Source organism: Mesitornis unicolor, unplaced genomic scaffold (assembly GCF_000695765.1).
Source record: "Mesitornis unicolor isolate BGI_N332 unplaced genomic scaffold, ASM69576v1 scaffold31632, whole genome shotgun sequence".
Lineage (NCBI taxonomy): Eukaryota > Metazoa > Chordata > Aves > Mesitornithiformes > Mesitornithidae > Mesitornis > Mesitornis unicolor.
The window spans coordinates 12,856-33,453 of record NW_010167791.1 but is presented as its reverse complement, the minus strand read 5'-3'; the positions used below and the strand labels follow the sequence as shown (position 1 = coordinate 33,453).

General features: G+C 45.1%; 1 protein-coding gene across 1 annotated transcript in view; it reads right to left on the bottom strand.

Annotated features, from left to right (window-relative positions):
* Positions 1-118: 118 nt before the first annotated feature.
* LOC104536253 (lethal(3)malignant brain tumor-like protein 3) overlaps positions 119-20,598 on the bottom strand; it is a gene marked incomplete at its 3' end in the record, with an annotated part of 22,764 nt that continues 2,284 nt past the window's right edge. Inside the window, exons 2-14 of the mRNA XM_010178814.1 lie at positions 18,702-18,855; positions 15,413-15,521; positions 14,790-14,898; positions 13,383-13,440; positions 12,242-12,330; positions 11,047-11,151; positions 10,281-10,416; positions 9,686-9,777; positions 8,591-8,742; positions 7,073-7,149; positions 5,567-5,652; positions 1,837-1,947; positions 119-233 (exon numbers count right to left, since the gene is read on the bottom strand). Of these exons, the coding sequence (XP_010177116.1) occupies positions 119-233; positions 1,837-1,947; positions 5,567-5,652; positions 7,073-7,149; positions 8,591-8,742; positions 9,686-9,777; positions 10,281-10,416; positions 11,047-11,151; positions 12,242-12,330; positions 13,383-13,440; positions 14,790-14,898; positions 15,413-15,521; positions 18,702-18,855 (1,393 nt within the window). The remainder of the gene's footprint in view (positions 234-1,836; positions 1,948-5,566; positions 5,653-7,072; positions 7,150-8,590; positions 8,743-9,685; positions 9,778-10,280; positions 10,417-11,046; positions 11,152-12,241; positions 12,331-13,382; positions 13,441-14,789; positions 14,899-15,412; positions 15,522-18,701; positions 18,856-20,598) is intronic.

Here is a 20,598-nt window from a genome sequence, read left to right as displayed (position 1 = left end):
TAGTAATAATAATAGTAATAATAATAATAATGTTAAACAGATTTTTAAAATGCATTTGAAGAGCAGGCTGCACTTAGGGAAATTATTCAACATTACGATACGATGTCATCTACTTTACCTAGAGGGACTTGCAAAGCGTGGCCAGTTTTTGCACACCAGCCTACTGGGTGAACGTCAGGGCTGTCCGCGTCGGCCCAGAAATCGTAATTACGGTCCCAACCGTCAAAATGGATCTAAAAGAGGCACACAGTCTTGGTGAGAGATGCAGTTAAGGACGTGACTCAGCTCTTATTTTAACCTCCCCCTTTGTTTCACCTTGCTCAGCTTGGGGCTGATTCATTCAATCTCTCAGTCAAGCTCAATCACCCTTGTGCTCACTGTAACTGTTTGTTTACCTGACCCCTGTGTCTACGTTTTACAGAGCAACCGGATTCTGGTGACACAAACCACAGCGCCTGCAAGAAAGCACAGACCATGGGGTGCTCCAGCATACTCAGAGAAGAGCAGAGCCACAAGGATGGGGAGGGCTCTGGAGAACAAGCCTGATGAGGAGCGGCTGAGGGAACTGGGCTTGTTTAGCCTGGAGAAGAGAAGGCTGAGGGGAGACCTCATCACCACCTACAACTGCCTCAAGGGAGGTTGTAGAGAGGTGGGTGCTGGTCTCTTCTCCCAGGTGATGGGGGATAGAACAAGGGGAAACGGCACCAAGCTGTGCCAAGGGAGGTTCAGGTCAGAGATAAGGAGGAAGTTCTTTACTGAGAGGGTCGTCAGAAGCTGGAACAGGCTGCCCAGGGAGGTGATGGACAGCGGGCAGACGAGGTACTTAAGGATATGGTTTAGGGGGTAGACAGGAACGGTTGGACGTGATGATCTCAGGGGTCTTTTCCAACTGAGCGATTCTGTGATACTCCCTACTCAAAGACGAAATTTATGCAAACAGAATTGCTTATTTAATTGTTTTGTTTTCTGAGGATCCCAAAATGCTATAAAACCCAAAAAGTTTGGTGAGTTTTGCGATGAACAAGCTAGAATCTTCTGCTGGATGAAGGGACAAGCAATAGTCAGCTCAGAGCCAGGTCAGGTTAACAGAGACTAAGGATCACTGCAGCTCAATGCCTGCTGGGTTGTCTATGTGGCCAAGTTTCAAACAAACGTAAGGACCGAGGATCATGCCACTAAATATTGGCAGGACTTGACTTCTGCTTGCAAACACAGTGATGAATCTGAGAATCAAATGGCTGATGGAGAGTGAACTCTACCCCTGCTCACACACACACTCATCCCTTGGGAAGGAGACCTGTGGCCAAGGAGCCTCTGTCAGTGCAGCCTCCACCTCAGCTGGCTCAGACTTAAATCTCTCAGAAGCCAAAGCACACCAGATTTTTCTGACAATTTATTAATGTGAAGAGAATAAGTTAAAATGCACTTATGCAACAAATTCATATGGAGAATGAAGCTGCTTCCTACACGTGCCAGGGTTTAATTTGCTTTGGGTTTTCCTTTAGGGGGAAAAAAAAAAGTTGTCAGGTAGCTTCCCACCAGCAGAACATTAATGCTGCCTTCACTCACACAGATCACACAGAAACCACTAAGAGCTGTTGTCAAATGTTATTTCAAAATAGTTACACTAAAACAGTGACTAACAATACCAGGCAATTCCATCAGATTTCAACAGGACAAAACAACAGAAATCGTTTCCAGTTGGGCAGGCCTGCGGGCTGGATCATCTGCAAGGCGTCTGTTTGCTGCTCCTCGTACCAAACCGGTATTTTTTCTGGACTGCCAATCGCTATATTCCTCAGCACAAGGGCTCTGCACTTTGAAGCAAGGTCATACCTTAATGCGATGGTCGTCTTTGTCAACTATTGTTGCCACTCTTATCAAGATGGGATTTCTTCTGTCCACAGCCTCTAACTTCGTATTAACTTGGAATCCGTGAGCAGGACGCTGTTAAGAGAGGATTGTAAGCAGAATGCTAAAGAGTCTGGGAGTCAGAGCTGGTCACCTGCTCTGAATAAAATGCGCTGAAGTTTTCATTTACCATTCAAATGCCTTTGCACCTTTGGCCCCTGATCTCACACGGCAGGCTGACTCACAAGGTAGAATCAGAGTTTCCTACAGAATTAAGCTGTCTCTTTATCAGCAGTCCAAAACAACTCAAGAGGAAGCCTGAGCTTTCGCAGTGCAGAGGAGCATTTCACAGCCAGGGCAGGAGGTACTTCCCGAACACAAAAAAGCCCAGATATTACCACAAGCTCCATCGACACAAACTCTGCAGCCTGACAGCAAAACTCCCAACCACCACAGAGAAACAACGTCCCATCCGACAAGGACAGGGGCCAGCTCACCACTGAACACCTGAAACACGCCACTGCGTCACATCTCTCTCCACTACACGCCGTGACGTCCTTCTCGACATCTGGATCTCACAGTTACCTTCACCAAGCAGGTCACCACCCACTTCTCATGGCAACAACTACGTCTGCTTGTAAATGATGACGCCTGAGAACTGCAGTGCTGGGACTCGAGAGCAGCTCCAGCTGCCAGTCTCCCATCTGCAGTTGCTGATTTACTCTTTCTCTCAAACCCCAGCGGTGAAACTACTTTGTAAAAACTCCACAATGTCCTTTTCGACCTGATGCGTGCCCTCTGCAGCACCCACAGATGTAAACCTCTAAGTAACAGGCAGAGTTCACCACTTTTTCCATTTATCTTTAAATGACTGACTGCAAATTCCTCCTCTGACCTCCTCAGCTGGGGGTTATGGAGCACTGGATACTCATTCAACACACGTCCTTCTTCACTTCTGCACATAAAGGTCAGGATTTTAGCAAGAGATGATAAACTGTGTCTTTGAACAAGATCAGGTTAATGAAAAGATGATTATAATCACTCTTCCCTCACAATATTCCTTACCCTTTTTACTGCCGATAGCTGGGGGCGGGGAAGGAGACCCACTCTTGAGCTAAGGGGATTACAGACTCCAAACCTCAACTTTCTCTTTGGTCTTTTCACCTGGACACAGACATTCCTCCACACAACACATCAGAAGCCAATTTAAACTGCTTTTAGTTTTAAAAGCATCATATTGAGCCAGCCAACCTTGTCCATCTTCCTTAAGAAGGAGCCCAAGTGCTAGAGGACAAAATCCTGCCCAGGAGAGGAGCAGGGCTGTTCGTTTAAGTCTTGTTTAAGTCTGGTTGAAGGGTCGCTGCCTTTTTGGCGACAGCTTGGGAATGTTTTTGAGCTGACAGCCCCGACAATGGGCTGAAATAGCGATGCTGACAACCAAGCTGTCTCCTGTGTTTCTGGGTGGAGGAGAAGGCAGAAATCCAGACACAAGATTTGCTATTTGTGCTGATGATCAGTGTCTCCAGACCACTTAAGAGAGCTCTTGAAAACTGTTAAAAACTAATTCAGTGAGAGATGTCTGTTCTGGCTCTCACCCCGTATTTTTATGTACTGATTTCCTGTAATTGCTAGCTGGAATAATAATAATAATAAAAAAAAATCAATAACTGTGCCATGTATTTGCACTTCAGACCAACCACATCATAAAAATAACAAGGTTTGATCTTGAAAGAGTTCTATTAACTGTTGATATATCAAATGCCTTTTTTTCCCCCCATCTCATTTTTGAAACACAGTCTTGGATGCTAATTTTATATCCTGGAGTTTCGTGCGAGCCAGAATTGGCCCTTCTGCTCCTCTCTGACAGCCAGACACCTGAAGGAGCAAAGCAAAGGCTGCAGAGACGTTCGCTGAACAGGAAAAGAGTCAGACAAGGCAGCTGTGTTCCCTCTTGGGAAGATATTTCACTTGGGAAGAATCCAAACAAGGGAGTACTTGGTACTGAAAAGGCTCCCTGTCCTGAGCAAAGCCCTGCTATCTTCAGGTGACATTTGTCAACACATTTTATATCCTGGAAATCTGAGGAAAGAATGCTGTAGTGACAGATTACTGAGGACTTCAGGCTGGGAGTCTGAAGTAGGTCATACTCCACTGTTTCTTTTTGTATCACAAAGAGTTTTATCATCTTTCCAAAATATTTCTGTCTACACAACTACCTGCATTGCTCCTCTATTGTGCAGAAGCCCGACTGCTGCATCCTTTGGCTCTTGGTATTCTGCAGGTTCTCATCTTACCCCACTGCTGGGATTTGACGGGCACGGCTCAGGAAAAGGCTGAGCCTGCACTGGGGACACAAGCACTGACAACCTGCGCTGGCTCTGAGGTGCTTCACGTGCACCATCGAAGACGCTGTCTGCCCAGCTCTGGAAAAACCTCAATCCAAGGGATGTTTTGGAGCACAGTTGTACTGCAGATAACTCCAGCTGAGGCCTTACCATTCTCCAAAGAGGCAAACCCAGCTTCTTCCTATTCCCTGACATCCACCTTGCAACCTGCAGCGACTTCAAATGGACACCTGGTGAAATCTAGGAATGACCAAACTTGTCTGGCTGGGTTTTTACCTCCCTTATCTGAGGCTTCCCTGATTGCTTTTCCTCCTCAGTCCCGAAGAGTTTACCAGCAAAAAATACAGGAGGGCAGCAGGTATTAACCTGCAACACTCACTTCATCGAAAGGAATCAAGACAAGTGTCAAAATGGCACAGAAAAGTGTTCAAATGTATTGCAAAGTTCAGCAAGGTGAGCCAGCAGTGCTGGAGAAGCTGCTAAGGGAAAAAAAAATCTACTTTAAAGTATGGGTTTTTTTTAAATGAAGTTTTTTTACAGGCTTTTCTGTTGTTTCTGCTCACAGTGAGCTTTCAGATAAATGCATTGAACTCCAATGTAAGAAACAAAAGTTCAAGCTCCCAAGGTTGAGAAAGCCACCTTCAGATTGGGTCTGCAGGCTTATTTTCTCCATCCAGGAGTCTGGCAGAGATGCTCGATCATCTGTTAGGACGCTTATTTCTGTGGAGGGCACAGCTGGCTCCTCCCCAGAAGAACCAAGATCTATATTAGGTGAGTCCTTGCTAGGAACCTTTCACTCTACCTGAATTCCAGCCCCACCAACCAGGGCAAGAAGGATTTGCACAGCTGCAAGGTGAAAACATTTCAGAGGAGTTTTTAAACTTCATGAAGGGGACAAGTGATGGAGGACCTGCACAGTTCTCATTGTCCCTCAAGCACACGCACACCTCAGCCCTTCCTTCCTTCCTCACCAAACGTCCCCAGTTACAGCCCAGTGATACCATGAAGGGAGAGTCTGGACAGTCTGTTCAACCAGCATCAGTCCTGCTCAGATGTCAACTGGGAGATCCCATCTCTGCAGGCTCTTCCCTTAAATCTTCTAATGGAGCAGCTGAAGCCATTTAGTCCAAAAATCCTTTCCAAGACAGTTTGTTCTTAGCATTTTTTAAAGAAAAATCCTGTAGTTTGCTGTGTGTTTTGTTTTAGCAGCAGTGAAAGATGATCTCAAACCCAGGCTCAAAGTAAAACCAGTTTCACCCTCTAGGCACAGACAGGGTGAACCACTATCAAATAAAGCATCTAGCAAGAAGGGGTGGGTAACGGCAATTTCCCCTTCCCTCCCGATCTAGGACAATCAGAGATTCACCAACCAGTTTGAATGCTCTTGCTGGGGCTGCCTGGGAATTAGTTTCTTCCAAGTATATCTCCCACGAGAAGGCTTTAGAATCCTTGTATCCTGAAAAAACCGCCCGAGAATTCACATTTAAGTAAAAAACCCCACATTTATTGTTACAAACAACAGAAAAGCAGCCATGTAACACATGACCATTACATTCATTTAGCACTTAACAATGGATGGCACTGGAAAGTGTCTGTTTATTCACACACAGCACTTCCAGCACACACAGCAGCACTGCAAGCTCCCCCACAAGCTTCTACCCAGCACTTTAACCCTGACCCAAAAAACCTGAGGAGTTCATTTCTGTACAGATTAATCAATTCTTATTCTCCAGAGAAAGCAGCCAATTAAGGAGCAGTCAGAGGATTCTGTGATGTGCAGTTGTATCACTAAATTAACTTCCTGTTTTATTAACTATTCCATGTGTGAGCGCCTGCAAGATTGTAGAAACTTCTGTAGCTACCTACTCACTCATAGCTGAGTAAAACTGGAGATAAAAGGCCCCACTGCCTTAATCTCAGACACCTACATGGGTGTGCTCCTCTAACAACAACGGGATGTCTCTCCCTGGCAGCTGCATTTAAGAAACTGCTCCACTTTATTCCCCTTCCTGTTGCATTCTGTTTAACCCTCAGTACCATTTCCTTTCGGCAGGAGGGTGCAATGACTGAACTCACAGGACAGTCTGCAAATTGCTGCACGTAAATCTCTCAGCAGAGAAATTAGAATTGACTGCAGATGCTGCTGGGGGCACAGGCAATCGTGATACGAGTAGGGGAGCTCACACCACAGCCTTGTTGCATGTCCCAGGAGCAGGAACAGATGAGGGCCTGCTGAAGAGCAAACATTTCCAACCCCTTTTCATCTGCAGCAAAGGTACAGAGGCAAACTCCTCCAATGCAGAGGGATCTTCTAGTGCCACCCACTCTGCTAAACTCGATACGCAGTAATTACAGAAATTCTTGCTCCAGGGCTGTCAATCTAGCAAACAGCAGACATCACTTTTTGTTTTTGTTATTTTTGAAGTGAATGAGCACTTTGAAGGCCTGAAAACAACATTGATTTTCCTGCAGGTGCTGTCCTTTTTCATTTGCCAACATTCTCTTCATCTACTGAATTCCAGTGCAGCTGAAAGAGATGTGGCTTCAGATACTCCTTCATTTCCAGAAATTTCATCTCATCATCTATGAAATCATGATACCGATTCCTCTTTCTCCCAGCTCACCTTAAAGGAAATGCTGCAAATACATCAAAGTTCTTTCCCTTCTGAAATCAAATTGAAGTACAAATTACCAAACCTTGTGAAAGAGCTATGAACCAAAATACAGTGCAGTGGCAAAAAGTATGGACATTAATATTGTTTAGTCAGGAAAATGTGCTGCATGGAACCTGTAACTTGTGGATACATAATGATGGGGAAGATGAAGCTTGCAGGTTTTTTGACCGAGGCAGGAAATAAGTCTCACTTTTAACGTACCAGGTGGTGTTGTCAGTGGGGTTCCAGTTTCTTGGCAGTAGCCGACAGGACGAATATATGGGCTGCTAGCTTCACACCTGAATCAAAGAGGGAAAGTTGGCACCAGTCAGTTTTAAAGCAAAAAGCAAAGCAGGATTTCAAGTGCAGTCTGATACGCCTTTGCCGGGTTAGCAGATGCTTGCAGTGGGTGTGATCGTGGTGTCAAAGACAAGCATTACCTTGTTGGAATTTATAATGCCAAGTTTTCAAGGCATTCAAGCTGCCCCAAAGGAGAGGGAAATACAGAGAAGAATGTCTGATTTTAAAAAAACCAACAAAAAGCCCCCACACATGGACCACACCAACCACAGTTCAGCCTGGACATGGATCACCCAAGCCAAAATGCAATGGAAGCAAGGAAACAAAAAGCAAGTCCTCGTCCCTAACTGAAACACCAGTGAAGAAGGAGGAATTACTTTTAAGGCCTTTGCCAAGAACTGCACATTATCCATTCATTCTAGCTGAAATCCAGCAGTAATCTGCCTGGTTGCCAATTTTATTGCGTGTTTAGATCTCCTGAGTCCCTGAGGGAGGCAATGAGCCCATTTGAGACCGTCCCTTTTGTCACACCTGCTCCGAGGAAGGGACCAGAGCAGTCTTTCAGATCTAGGAAAAAACCTGCGTGTTTTCAGTCAAGCTCTACTTTGAAGCTTTACTTGCTTGTGCTTCCCATTAAAATTTCCAAATCCCAAACAAAACATGGCATGAAAACAAAGCTTCATGGGCTGAAATGGTAAAGGAACAAGATCTGAAGTCCTGAAAATGGAAACGCTCTCAATGATGTATTTATGGCAGAGAAAGAAAAGAGCAACTTGCCACCAAACAGGTGCCTATTCTGAAATAAACAAACAAAAGAAGATGGGGAGGGAGCACAGAGTACTGATCAAACCTGTGCTGTTTTGCTAAGCGTGTGCCTTGTGTTATTTCCCAAATTCAAAGAAAGTTGCTTCATTCATGTAGGTTGGAAAACACAGAGCGAAAATGGAAAACATTTCCACCTGGCTCAGCATGAGAGCAGGGGACTGAGATTCCCAGATGCAGAACAACTGTAAAAATTAGGACTTAAAAGCCTAAATGTTGGCAACCATTTGTATTTTCAAAGGGCCGTAGCCAAACTCCGCTGAAGCAAATGGGAAAGATTCTTCCTGACTTCAGGTACTGCCTGCTTCCAAACGTACGTTTGCAGAGAGACACGCCAGCACACACCACTGGTCCTGCAGGAGAGGATGTTACTGATTCACAGGCAGCTCAGCTAACCCTGCTGCTTTTGCACTGAGACAACTGATGAGCGCTCAGACAGCAGGGGAAGCTATTGGGCAACTTTGTAAAAACCCAAAGCAATAATTCAGATGCTTGAAAACTCATTTAAGATCCCAACTTTAATGGCTACATTTAAAATAGTAGATATTACCCGTAGTGGAAGAGCACAATAAACCACAGTCTACTTGCAGATATGTATTAGAAACAGAATCTCTTTACCAGTAGTCATAACTCTCATCCCAGTTATCGAAGTGAATAAGCAGGCGGTTATCCACCATGTCCACGATGGTTGCAACACACAGCAGCGAAGGATTCTTCTTGTCCACTGCCTCCAGTTTCATCCCCAGACGAAAACCAGAGGGTGTGACAGGCTGAGGAACAGGACAGCAGGAAAGGGAAATCAGTCACGCGCTAGGTCAGAGCATCGAAACTACCCTTAGAAACTCATTTGGTGCAGCTTGTAGCCCCAAAACCCACAGACCAAAACACAGTACGGTCAGATTTCCATGTGTTCTGGCAATGACCGTCACTGCCTCTAAAAAAAGAGCTAAAGTAGCTTGAATAGCAGGATCTCCAGGTGCACAACAACCCAAACTGAAGGGCTAAGATGCTCATGCCTTGCAGTGAGGAGTATTGGCTGAGGATAAGCGTGAGCACTGCGGGTCCTGTCCTATTAGTGGAAAAGTTAGGAGTTTTCAAGGAAAACGGGTGATACAGTTGGCAGAGCAGAGCTGCAGTCAGGCCCTGAAGTCAGTGCTCTGTCCATCTGCAGCATCAAATCCACCAGACCATGGACTGTGTCAACTGAGTGACACAAAATGGGACCGAGTGTTACACAGGAACCGAGGCTGACAACCGGAAAGCAAGCAACAGTGGGCAAAGGATGAAAAATGCTCACAATTCACAGCCTCACAATGAATCCCATGGCACACATCAGTATGCGGCTGGAAACCAGAAATTATTTTGGAAATGATTAAATTAGAGGAAAGTGACACAAATATCTTGACCGTAAGGCCACAGCAAAACAGACCGTTGTAATATATTTCATAAATGGTAGAGTAAATCTTTTCCTCTGGTACTAAAGAGGAAGGGAAATACAAATTCTCTCTCTGGAAAGCCAGTGACTGGGAGAAGGAAGAAAAATGGTACTGGTTTCCCATCTTAAAAATAAATAACAGCAGGAAATAGCTTGTATCTGATTGTACCACAGTTGTACCATGTAAACATACATAAAACCCCATGTAAACATTCTGGTCCATGCTCACTAAGCATCAGACCTGTTTGAAACATCTTGAATTCAGTATCACCACTTACAGTGCTGAGGGTCTTAAAAAGGCTTTTTGGAGCTGCTTGAGCTTTGCAATTCTTCAAATAGGAAGTCCAATTAAATTCTCCCTCCTTGAAGCCTAGCAAGAGAGGTAAAAAGATTGTTTTTACACAGCCCCTGTTACATTCAGATTGGTTTTTCAGAAATGGAAATTACCTGGGAAGAATATGAACTTCGCATGATAACCGACTTTCTGCAATCTTTAGGGGTTATGCGCTGCAGCTGAAACACCTCTCTCTTTTTCAGTATAATTTCCAATCATTAATCTCAACCTTCAAATGTTTCTAGGAAATTGAATGCAGGAACGAAGCAAGTTCTGAACCCCAAAGAGACTCCTTGCTTTACCCGCTCATCCAATAAGGAGTGTGTAATTTGAGTAACAACGTCAATCTTTGGGAATATCAAAAGGGAGCCGTTCTGTTCTTTTGAGATTCATTACCTTCCTTACACCTCTTCCCTTTAAGCCACTCACACTGAGTTCCACAATGAAATCAGACTCAAAACGAAACATGCAGAGCCAGGACAACTAGTTCTTAGTAGGATTTATAGTTTCTTGTACACCATTAGGGTTTTTTTTCGTACCTTTAGGAGGGAGCAGCTTATGACTTGTTTTTTCACACCAGCCGACAGGATGGATGTCTGAGGAATCAGCGTTAACCCAGAAGTCGTAGCACTCCGGATAACCATCGAAGTGTAATCGCATCCTGTACCCCTGGACCTATGACGAGGGGAGCTCTGATTATCAGAAAGGTTTATAAAGAACCAAAGAAAAACACCAATGAAATGTTCCTTCCATATTTGGAAATACAGATACAAGTAAACTTAAGAGCTCATTTATTTCTCAGAAGTAATTCTTCCTCCTTTACGTCTCTCAGTTTCCATTCTCCTGTTTTCCTCACTTCAAAAAGTTGAAAATAAAATCAGTGTCACTTCCCTGGCCTCCTGTTCCACACTCACGTACACATTCCTGTGCAGCAACACCTGGAGCACAAACGCAGCCTGAGAACATTCATGTCTATACAAGATCAACACAGATTTCACCAAACTGAAGCAGCATAAAAGCATTTTGACTTTCTTATATTCAGTAAGTCTTAGGGCCTAATTACACTTTTATTTTTCACTCATTCATTGCATGTAATTGATAGGTCTACTACTGTGAGTTACAGCTGCAAAAATCTGACAGCAGGACTTCAGGTATAGATATTTAACCACATACCACTGCTCCTTTGGTGTCACCTTGAACCATTAATTAATTCAAGTGCTATTATTCTTATGTTTCTACTTGTTATTGAAAAAAACCCTAAATGTACACAGGAGTTTTGGAACCAAAGACAGGAAGAGCGACTACCTCAGCCACTGTGAGAACACAAAATCGAGAGGGGTGTTCAGGATCCAGCCCTTCCAATTTCATTCCAACTTTAAATCCATTTCGGCCTTGTGGGAATGACTGATACTGTGAGAGGGGAAGAAGGAAACACTGGTTTTTAATTGCTAAAGACAACATCTATTGCAGAGCAGTCATCAGATATGCTTACAGATTCAAATTTTCAACTCGGAGAAGAAAACTGTATCACTAAATGATTGCTGCTTTAATAGACAGGCACAGGTACAGAGATCAATAACGGCACGATCCCCACATTTCAGATTTGTTATCCTAATTATTCTCTCGCAAACACTGAACCAGGAGCCTGTTGCAATGAGCTATGAACAGATCTTTCAGCAGACAGAAATGAGCTCTGTTCAAACACAAAAGAATCCCCTGCGCAGCCCAACGCAGGCAGAAACAAAGAGCTGGGAAAGTGAAAATCTGTGTCAGCACGAGGTCAGCAGTCCAGACTTCCCCAAAAGGCAACTTTTCATCTCCAAATGGTAAAACGGGCAAGGGCATGTTTGATCTGGAGCCCATTTACACAGCCATTCCAGAAAACGCTTGTGTTTTGCATTTATTTGCTGTCTTAATCCAAATCAAACATGTGAAGTATAGTTACAGGCTTGAAAAGAAACATGTCCTGGAAATGCACACGGTTTCTTGCCCCCACTGCCGTTACCTGACTTTCCTCCTCCTCTCGCTCTGCGAGATGCCAACAGCCCTTGGCTTTTTAGAGCTCACCAGGAGTTGAGCTCCTCATGTGGGCCGGTGCACTGGAGGGCAGAAACAGCTCCACCAAGGCTAAAGCCATCCTCAAGGCATCAGACGATGGAAGACATTCAACTGCCTCTCTCCAGCGTCACTTGGAGATGGGCTACAGCCCACTCCTCCACAGCTACCCAGAGCCGATCGCAACAGCTGCTGTTTATTTGCAAGTGAGACTCAAGCAGCATTTCTCACACCCTGGGTTGGGATGAGACTCACAGGGCAGCTGCGTGTTTCCACAGCGCTTCCGGGCTGGAAACAAACATGGGGAGGGGGGGTTTACTGCACTGAAACAACTCCGAAATGTAACTGCTGCCTGGAGGGGAGGCTCCAATCCCACCTCTACCGAGTCAGTAACGCTGTGACGCTGCCTGAGAAAAACAGAGCAAGAGTTGAAAAAGCTGCCAACCTCTCTGAACAGTTTGAGGGGAGCTGCTGGCATCCGCTCCTCTTCTAAGTAGGAAACCCAGTTCCAGGCCTTCTTCTTTACAGGAGCAACTACGCAACCAAAAACAAAGAGAAAAATGAGTATTTCTCTCAGATGCCTCCCGTTCTGCCCTCTCTTTCTCCTCCCACGTACACACCAACGCTGCTTTGCTGTTGTACCCCAGAGGAGGCAGCGTTACCCAACTTTTGAGGAAAGGTACGGCTTCCAGCAGCAGGAAAACCGTGCTAATTTCTCATTAAAAAATAAAATAAAGTACTATATCACAGGTCAAACGACTTGTGGCACCCGGACTGCTGGCAAGCTGCCTATGGAAAGTTGCCACTGTAAAGTTTGGACACGACAGAACTTAAAACTGTGGAAAATAATTCATTCTCCTGATATTTCACAGAGGAATAAGGGGTTAGATATTAACTAAAAAGACAGCACAAAGAGGCTTATAATTGCAGCTGAAATAAACCTAAAACAAAACAAATGAAAAACCAAGTGAATTTTTCTTCAGTTCACAGGATTTATATACATATATACACACACATATATCTGTAACCTGCCCGTACCACAATGCATCTACTAGAGATGCAGCTACTGGTACACAGATGATGCAAACAACCTGGGGAGGTGCTTGGACTCATTCTAGTAGGACCACGGTCATACACACAGAAAATTCTATTTTAAATGCATATTGTACAATCTGCCCCAGTTTACACATGCTGACTCCTTTAAGTGATAGAATGAATTTAACCCATAGTCTATAATCCATCACATGTTGTTTACAACTTAATTTTCTATTGAGCGTTTGCAGTCTGGGGTTATGAAGCTCTCCAAACTCAATGGGAAAAGGTTCTTATTGTCTTCAGTGAGCTTGGGTCAGGCTGTCTCCTTCTGCATCCCCTACCCTGTGCCCAACATGCAGGCAAATCCAGTCTACTCCTGCTAATACGTTTCAGAAGACTGGCTGTGGTAAGAGTTTTGTACCGAAGAAGCTATTCTGAATGTGGAATGAGCTCTACTGTCCTCTCCTCCTCTGTTTACTATCATTCATTTTATAATAGCTAGTAAAAAAATCTATAAACATTAAAGAAAAGAGACTATGAGCTTAGCTCACCTTGTTTTATTGGTTTAGTGTTTCTGCGGCTTTTCATATTATTTGATTTATTCTTCTCCTAGACACAGATATGTTAAAAAAAAGTTTAGCAAGATTGTTTTTTCCTCCCTCTTTGATCATCTCACAATGCAGGTACAATAAGGATGTAACAGGTAACTAACAGGACTATTAGCTCGCATTATTTTCTTCTGAATAAGCCTGCGAGAACATTAGTAGGGTATGTTACATATATAACTTTGATCCTGCAGTATCCCAAAGTGCTTTACAAATTCTTTAATATACACTACTGAAGTTCATTTAAATACGGCTACCGAAGAGCAACACGGGCCCAAAATCTCCATTACAATACACAGGATTTGCTTTCTGCAATGCAGGATTTACTGTAATGCTCCATTCTGCTTTTTCTTTCAGAGGTAAAAAAAATCCTTTATGAAACCCTGCAGGAAGCAGAAGCTTCAGGTAACTCCTGTCATGGATGACCACCCCAGACAACGTGGTCTCCCGGTGTCACCCGGAGCCCCATTGCCATTCACGTTTCCTCTGCGTGGCTTTCAGACTCCCGTTAATTCACTCAGGGTGGTCACTTCTCAGAGCCAACCAAAAAGGGCAAAATTTGAAATGCAAAGCTGCCCGCCATACATTGCCCAAAGAGACGGGGGGGCAGCTGTGAATGAGGAGCAGGAGAAGGGGGAAGAGACAGAGAGCAAGTGCTTCTGAACACATATGGTCTTAAAACCATCTGAGCAATGAGAGGGGTCAAACTGTTCATGGCATCAGAAATTTCGGCCTGCGTTACCATCAAACACCTCCCCAGTGTCTCTGCACTAGAAAAGCACGTGCAATACATGGATATAAATCAAACGGTTCAGGCCTGAGACGCTACACACACGGTAGCAGAGTGTGGGCTTGTACAAAGAAAGGCCCCCAAAAGGTGTTTAATGAAAGTTAAGAAAAGACCAGGTCAGGACTGAGGCACTTCCATGGACCCCCCTTATTTCAGGTTCCTCGCAGTGCAGTGAGTGTACGTGCAGGTACAAAACACAAAGCAATCAAACTCTGTGGTGCGACACTAATCTTCAGTATCACATAACAGCACTTGACTGCAGGTAGATAAAGTATTTTTGGAGGCATGTGTTTTTATTACTGCGAAATACACTCGGTGTCTAACTTCACCAATAAAGTTACAGCCTGAAATCCTGACTGACTCCGCAGGAGCTGTTCACCCATGCGACCCCTCAGCCTCAGCACAGATCTTCTCATTACTGAGATCAGGATCAGACCCAGCCCATCCTCACGGGTACAGAACCACCTCCCTCAGCTCGGTTTGCATTGCACAGTGAAATCTGAGACACAAATGGTCCCTGCTCCTCACAGCTCTCAAAAGAAAAACCACGCAGCCTCGTTTACCTCATCCTCATCTGCATTTTCGTCGTCATCCTCGGACTCCAGAAGCAGCCTTCTCTTCCTTCGGAGACGTTTGACCGGTCTGTCAGCCTCATTCACCTGACAGCCACTGCTGGTATTAAGATTCCTACCATTGCCCCTGTTTCTGCAATCATCTGGAATGTCTCTGATATCACTAAACATCCAAAATCGAAAACAAAATCAAATTAAAAGTGCTACAATATTCCTGCAGTATTCTCAGGGTCTCTGTACCTCTTTATGAACGAGGATGCCTGGGCTGAGGACCTAAAGAGGTGAATCGTGTTTGCAGGATTTTCCAGATAGGTTCTCTTTAAAAGCACTCCAAAGTACCGGCAGAGCTCTCACCACCAAAGCAGCTGGGTTTTAATTTGGCCTTCTGCAACTCTACAGAAAGTTAAGACACCTCCTTGTCTGGAGCAGGACGGGGAACTGAGGCATCAAGTACACAACCAGCACTTCCTCAGGCTGGGGAGAGAAATGAGGACGGAGCTTTCCTCAGCCAGGCCTGAAGGGTGACAGGAGCTAACAGCAACACTTTCCTCTAACACAATATTCTCTTTATATATTTTAAACCACGGAAAAGGCAGAATCTGGGGTTTCTTTACCTGCCCCTGTGCTGCTGGGAGCCCGTTTGTGTGCAAAACTTCCCATTCTCGAAGCAATCCATTTGCTGGCAGGTTTGGAAAGGGGAGCAGGGCACGTCTGCTCTGGGCACTGCAGAGGAAAGGGAAATACAACTATTAAATGAAAATACTAAAACACCTTTCATGCAATCAGTTCTGTCAAAGCCCTTTACAAACTTTCATTAAGTGACCCTCAGTGTCCCATTGTGAGGGAAGTAATTATTATCTGTGCACACAGAACGAGTGAACCACCTCAGTAAAGAAAAACCCCTTTTATCAGTAATGCTCTAATTCTGGAGAAACCCTGGCCCCTGTGAAAGCGATAAAGGAGGATATAATCTCAGTGTTATAACCAAGAAACAGTTACACACCTTTCTGTATTTCTTTATTCCTAGTAATCCTCTAACTTGAAAGGCAAATGTTAAACAAGTCCATCTTGTTCGGATACTTTTAATACAGTTGGTTAAGTTTAAAAACTTCCTATTTTATATAGACTTTGTACTATGAAAATCCTTCATACGCAGCCTCTAAAAATAGCACATTATTGATGGGAGAACAGAAACAATTATTTCTGTATCTAGCAAGGGATATCTATCAATCTTCCATCTGAATGAAAGTGTGACAATGTAAGGAATAACTCCAATATATCATTTATGTTTACTTTCTCCTATGAATTGAGTTCTTCCTAGTGCAAATTAATTTATGCCCAATATTTTAATGAATCACAACACATTACAAGGCATCTACACTATCCCAATGCATACTTTGCTCAAATAACCTGAAGAACAAACTGTGCACAGGGGGTTCCTATGTATCGGTTGTTCCTGTTCTGCATTAACGGCACCGTTTGTGCTCTGGTTTGATCCATCCATTCTTGAATGCATCATTAAACACTTTAGAAGAAAAAAAAAGGGAATTCACGCCACACAGTCCAGAACATTGAGCTATGACTCACTTTGCTTTCTGTTTAAAGCCATTTTCCTAGTCTCCTTACCAGCACTTGTACTCATTCTGCTAAGATGACTGACATTTTCCATTTAAATCCGATTGCTCCCCATAGCCCCATACGGATGTCAGATGGTCCTGGCTGGACCTGGACAGACAGAACTGCCTGCACACACAGGGCACGCCTGCCTGCTCCTATCACAGCTTAAAACCTCTCCCTGTGCCGCAGGGAGCAATGATTCCAGGCAGAGAAAAGACAAAATTGGGAAGACTCGCAGGAACCGAGAGTGTCTGAAGAATCAGAAGTCACCCTGATCTATGGAATACACTCGGATTACAAGAGTGTGAGAAATCCTCAGTGCTGAGGTGTCCATGCAAGAGCCGGTTCTTCATCTGACGTGTCCTCAAGACGAGAATGACCCACGATCAGCAGGTGCGTAAGGGGATGTCTGTGCGTGTAAGGGAATCTGCAGAGCTCACCAAGAAATCTGAGATGGGAAAAGCCAGCAGGGAAGACAGGTACCAAGCCTTCCTACCCAAAACCAGAAATAGCCCCATCAAAATCCTGGGAAAAGCCAACTGCTTGTCCAGGCTGGCAACATGAGGAGAGATCGTTCTCCCCTTCAAGAAGAAATTCTGTCCACAGGGATGTACGGCTTCAGCGATGGAGCCCTGCCTCGACCAGGGATCCAGCATCGCTAAGAGACCGTGTATGAAGAGTGAACATCCTTGGAGACCACACCAGGATGCACTGGTGATGTTGAGGTCAATCAGACACTGAACAGGCCTCAGCTGCTGTCCTGTGGTGCCTCTGTGTCCCAGACTAATTCTCAAGTCCTGCCACCACCTCAGGAGAAGAGCTGTTTAGGGACAAACCTCTCCATGCCACAACCACATTTTAGCAAGAGCGTCTTTAAAATACAACCCTATGCTGGGTGGCTGATGGTACCCTTGGGATGGGAGCTCTGAATCCTCACTCACTCTAGCACTGGTCTCCGTTAGTGCTCTCAGGAAGGCACTGGCAAATCCACGAGGGAGCTCTGTCCAAAATGTAATTTAATCAAAGAAGTGAGGCTGGCCAGCAAACCAACCGAGTGGTCTGGAGTGAAAGAGCTCAGAGGTTATCATGGAAATATTCTGGTTTGAGCTACAGGTTTCTGCATAAACAGAGTAAGAAGAGGTCTGTAAAGAACTGAGATATTTCTTGCCATTACACTAATGTGCGTGTCCAGTAACATGCCTGTATTATCCTGTTAAAACTCAGTTTTTCCCTAATTGCAATTACAGCAGTCTTGAAAACCTCCAAATTCTTATGGCTAATGGTGCAACTCTTGGCATGAGCCAGGTTAGAGGTTAAATCATAGAAGAAAGTAAGGATGTTCTTGTAAAGGTAACTGACACCACAGGGGATCCACCCTGAGCCAGGGATCCCAGGTTAGCACAGCACCGTGCTGTCCGTTCACACTCCATGCTGCCAAATGCACACAACCAGAGACAGGAATCACGCTGGAGACTTCTGTCGCCCCTGAGAGTGCTCAGCTGAGGCACAGCTGTACCCGTAAATCAGAGACCATGTCCTGCAACCCAGCCTCCTGCACCTCCAGCACTCCTGGCCCAGGGCACCGAGCACCATCCCAAGCAATGCCCAAGTGCAGATCAGGAGCTGAGCTGCTGCCCGGTGGGTGTGACCGCTGTTTTGAAGGCTGAGAGCATTTAATAAGCTTATATATATAAATATATAATATCTTTCATATAATTTTTAATATATATGTAACGTTACGTTACGTTACGTTACGTTACGTTACGTTACGTTACGTTACGTTATTTATATATATATACATATATAAAATCTATTCTGGTCCCAAAGCCCCAGAACAGGCAGTTCAGTTCAATACAGACCTCACTACTGTCACGACAAGTGCATCACCTGTGTTACAGAGGAACATCGATGCCACTGCTGATCCTCTACTCCGGAAAGAAGAGGCTCCAACTTCCCAGAATCACCAGTTAAGGGGATCCCAGGACGAAAGTTGAAAGTCGGCACGAGAGGGATGTTTGACTACACCGAAAAGTCTCCCCCAGGTTGTTTCTATAACCACATTTACCTTTCACAGAGGCGAGCACAATGCGTGCGCCAGGTACTGTTATGACTACGCAGTGATTACACTCACTCTAAATACTCCTAAAATATTCGAAATAAGACAGTGACTCACTCCGCATGCTGCTCCAGGGAGCACCACGCTACCGAAACACGCATTTCGGCTAGACCTGGTTCTAGAAGCTTATTTCAGAAACCGTATATTCCCTTCCACAGCAAAAAGCTCACCTTGCCAAGCAGCGCTAGAGGCGGCAGAAGCGTTGATAGCAGCAGGAGCAAAGCTGGATGGGCTGGCATTTACTGCTGATGCTCGAAAAGCTTTTATGGCTTCTGCTTCTACTTCGGTAACGATTTCTAGCAGTCCAAACTCATTTAAACGGAACTGCAGGTAACAGAAGAAAGCAAGCGAATAAGCAGTAGTAAATGGGTTGGAAGGGGGAGAGGAAGGAATAGGGTTCCCTGAGGATCCACTAGGTACAGGAGAAAAAGAAACTGCTTTATGTACATTAAAAAGCATTAAAAATAAGGAACAATAAAAGTGAGAAACACCCAACACAAATCTTCCTCAAAACGCCACCAATGGGCCTCAAAAAAGCCCCAACGATGCATTTTGTTGTCAAGGAAGCAAAGCAACAATAATTCTACCTGCTTTGAATGTGCTCCCCCTAGAAAACCCAGACACATCAGAATAAACAACCTCAGAAAACCCAAAGCTGACGCCTCAAATTGATCCAACAAAGCCCAATTACCTTTACTGCAGTTACGACATAGAGTAACTTCCCTAAAACCTGAGCACGAGCAGGAATCACCCAGCCGTTGCCAGAAAGGCCACGTCCCAGCGCAGAGCTTGGCCCATGCGTCCTCCAGCTGGGGCTGCCCGGGCTTTACAGAGCTCAGAGCACAGCGACCGCACAAACACAGTGAGGATCTGGGCTGCAAGAGGCCAAGCGGTTCTCAGCCTCCCTCAATGGCACTCAAGAGCCTGGTGGGAATTGAGCTTCCCAGAGGAGCACAGGAACGCAGGGACAGGCGGAGGTGACGCCGCTGAAGAGCAGCAGACGCTGTGCAATGTCTGTCTTTGTTTGATGAGCTCCTCCTTACGCGCTGTGAAGCCACAGCGGGGTCCTGACCCAAAGACAGAAGGGAGAGTCTCAAGTCCAAACCAGAATAACCCAGAAATACAGCTAACAGCAGCCACAGGCAGCACTGGTGGGTGGGAGACATGGACCAGTATGGCCAGGAGCTGCAGTGTCTGAGCTCCCAGCCCTGGCTTCCCAAGTTTTGCCCCTCAAGAAGCTGCTGGGGTAGGTGGCCCTCCCCACGGTTCTGCAATCACACCCATCCTCTGCTCCAGCACAGCACCCACCACCACCCTGCACACACACAGTCCTACTGCAGGCCAAGGGTAAACTCAGATGCAGAACAAGGAAACTCCACCAGACAGCACCCGGCAAAGCGCTCACACGACGGGGTAGCGATGGAAAAGCAATGACATGTGGCAGACATCAGAGACTCATATCCTTTTTAGCTTAAAACATTTCTTAGGCTATGAAGGAACACTTAATTGGTTCAGATAAAATTATTAAAGTGTGTCAAATAGTGTCAATGTGCATCTTTTATTGGGCCGGATCTGCAAGGACAACCAAGCACCCAAAAATACAGTGATTTTAAAAACATAACCTTTCTGATGAGCAAACAGCTCTAAAGATTACTCACTCCTTGATCTTCCTTACAGTCTGCAATACGGAGCTACTGAGCTCCAGAATGAAAGAGGGAAGTCAGAGGTGGGTTGCATTTGCAAGCTTTGCTCCAAAGCCTTTATTCACAGCACTTGATTAGTTTGGGGTCTTTTCTCAGCCAGCCACTCTTCACTCAAACCCGCTAAACCCGGTTGAAAAGCACTTGCTTCACCTCTGAAGCAGGGCTCCTCATCGCATTGGGAAGCTCCGTTCCTCCTCTACCCCTGGATCCTGCCTCCAGCACCCTATCAAAGCCTCATCCCAATGTTCTTCCTCCTCTTCCCTCTTTTTGATCTGAGGCCTGGATTTCTCAAAGCTTCAAAGATGCTGGACTTGCTTCTAAAAAGTTTCCTTTCCTCTGCAGCCCTGAAGAGAAAGAGCATCGG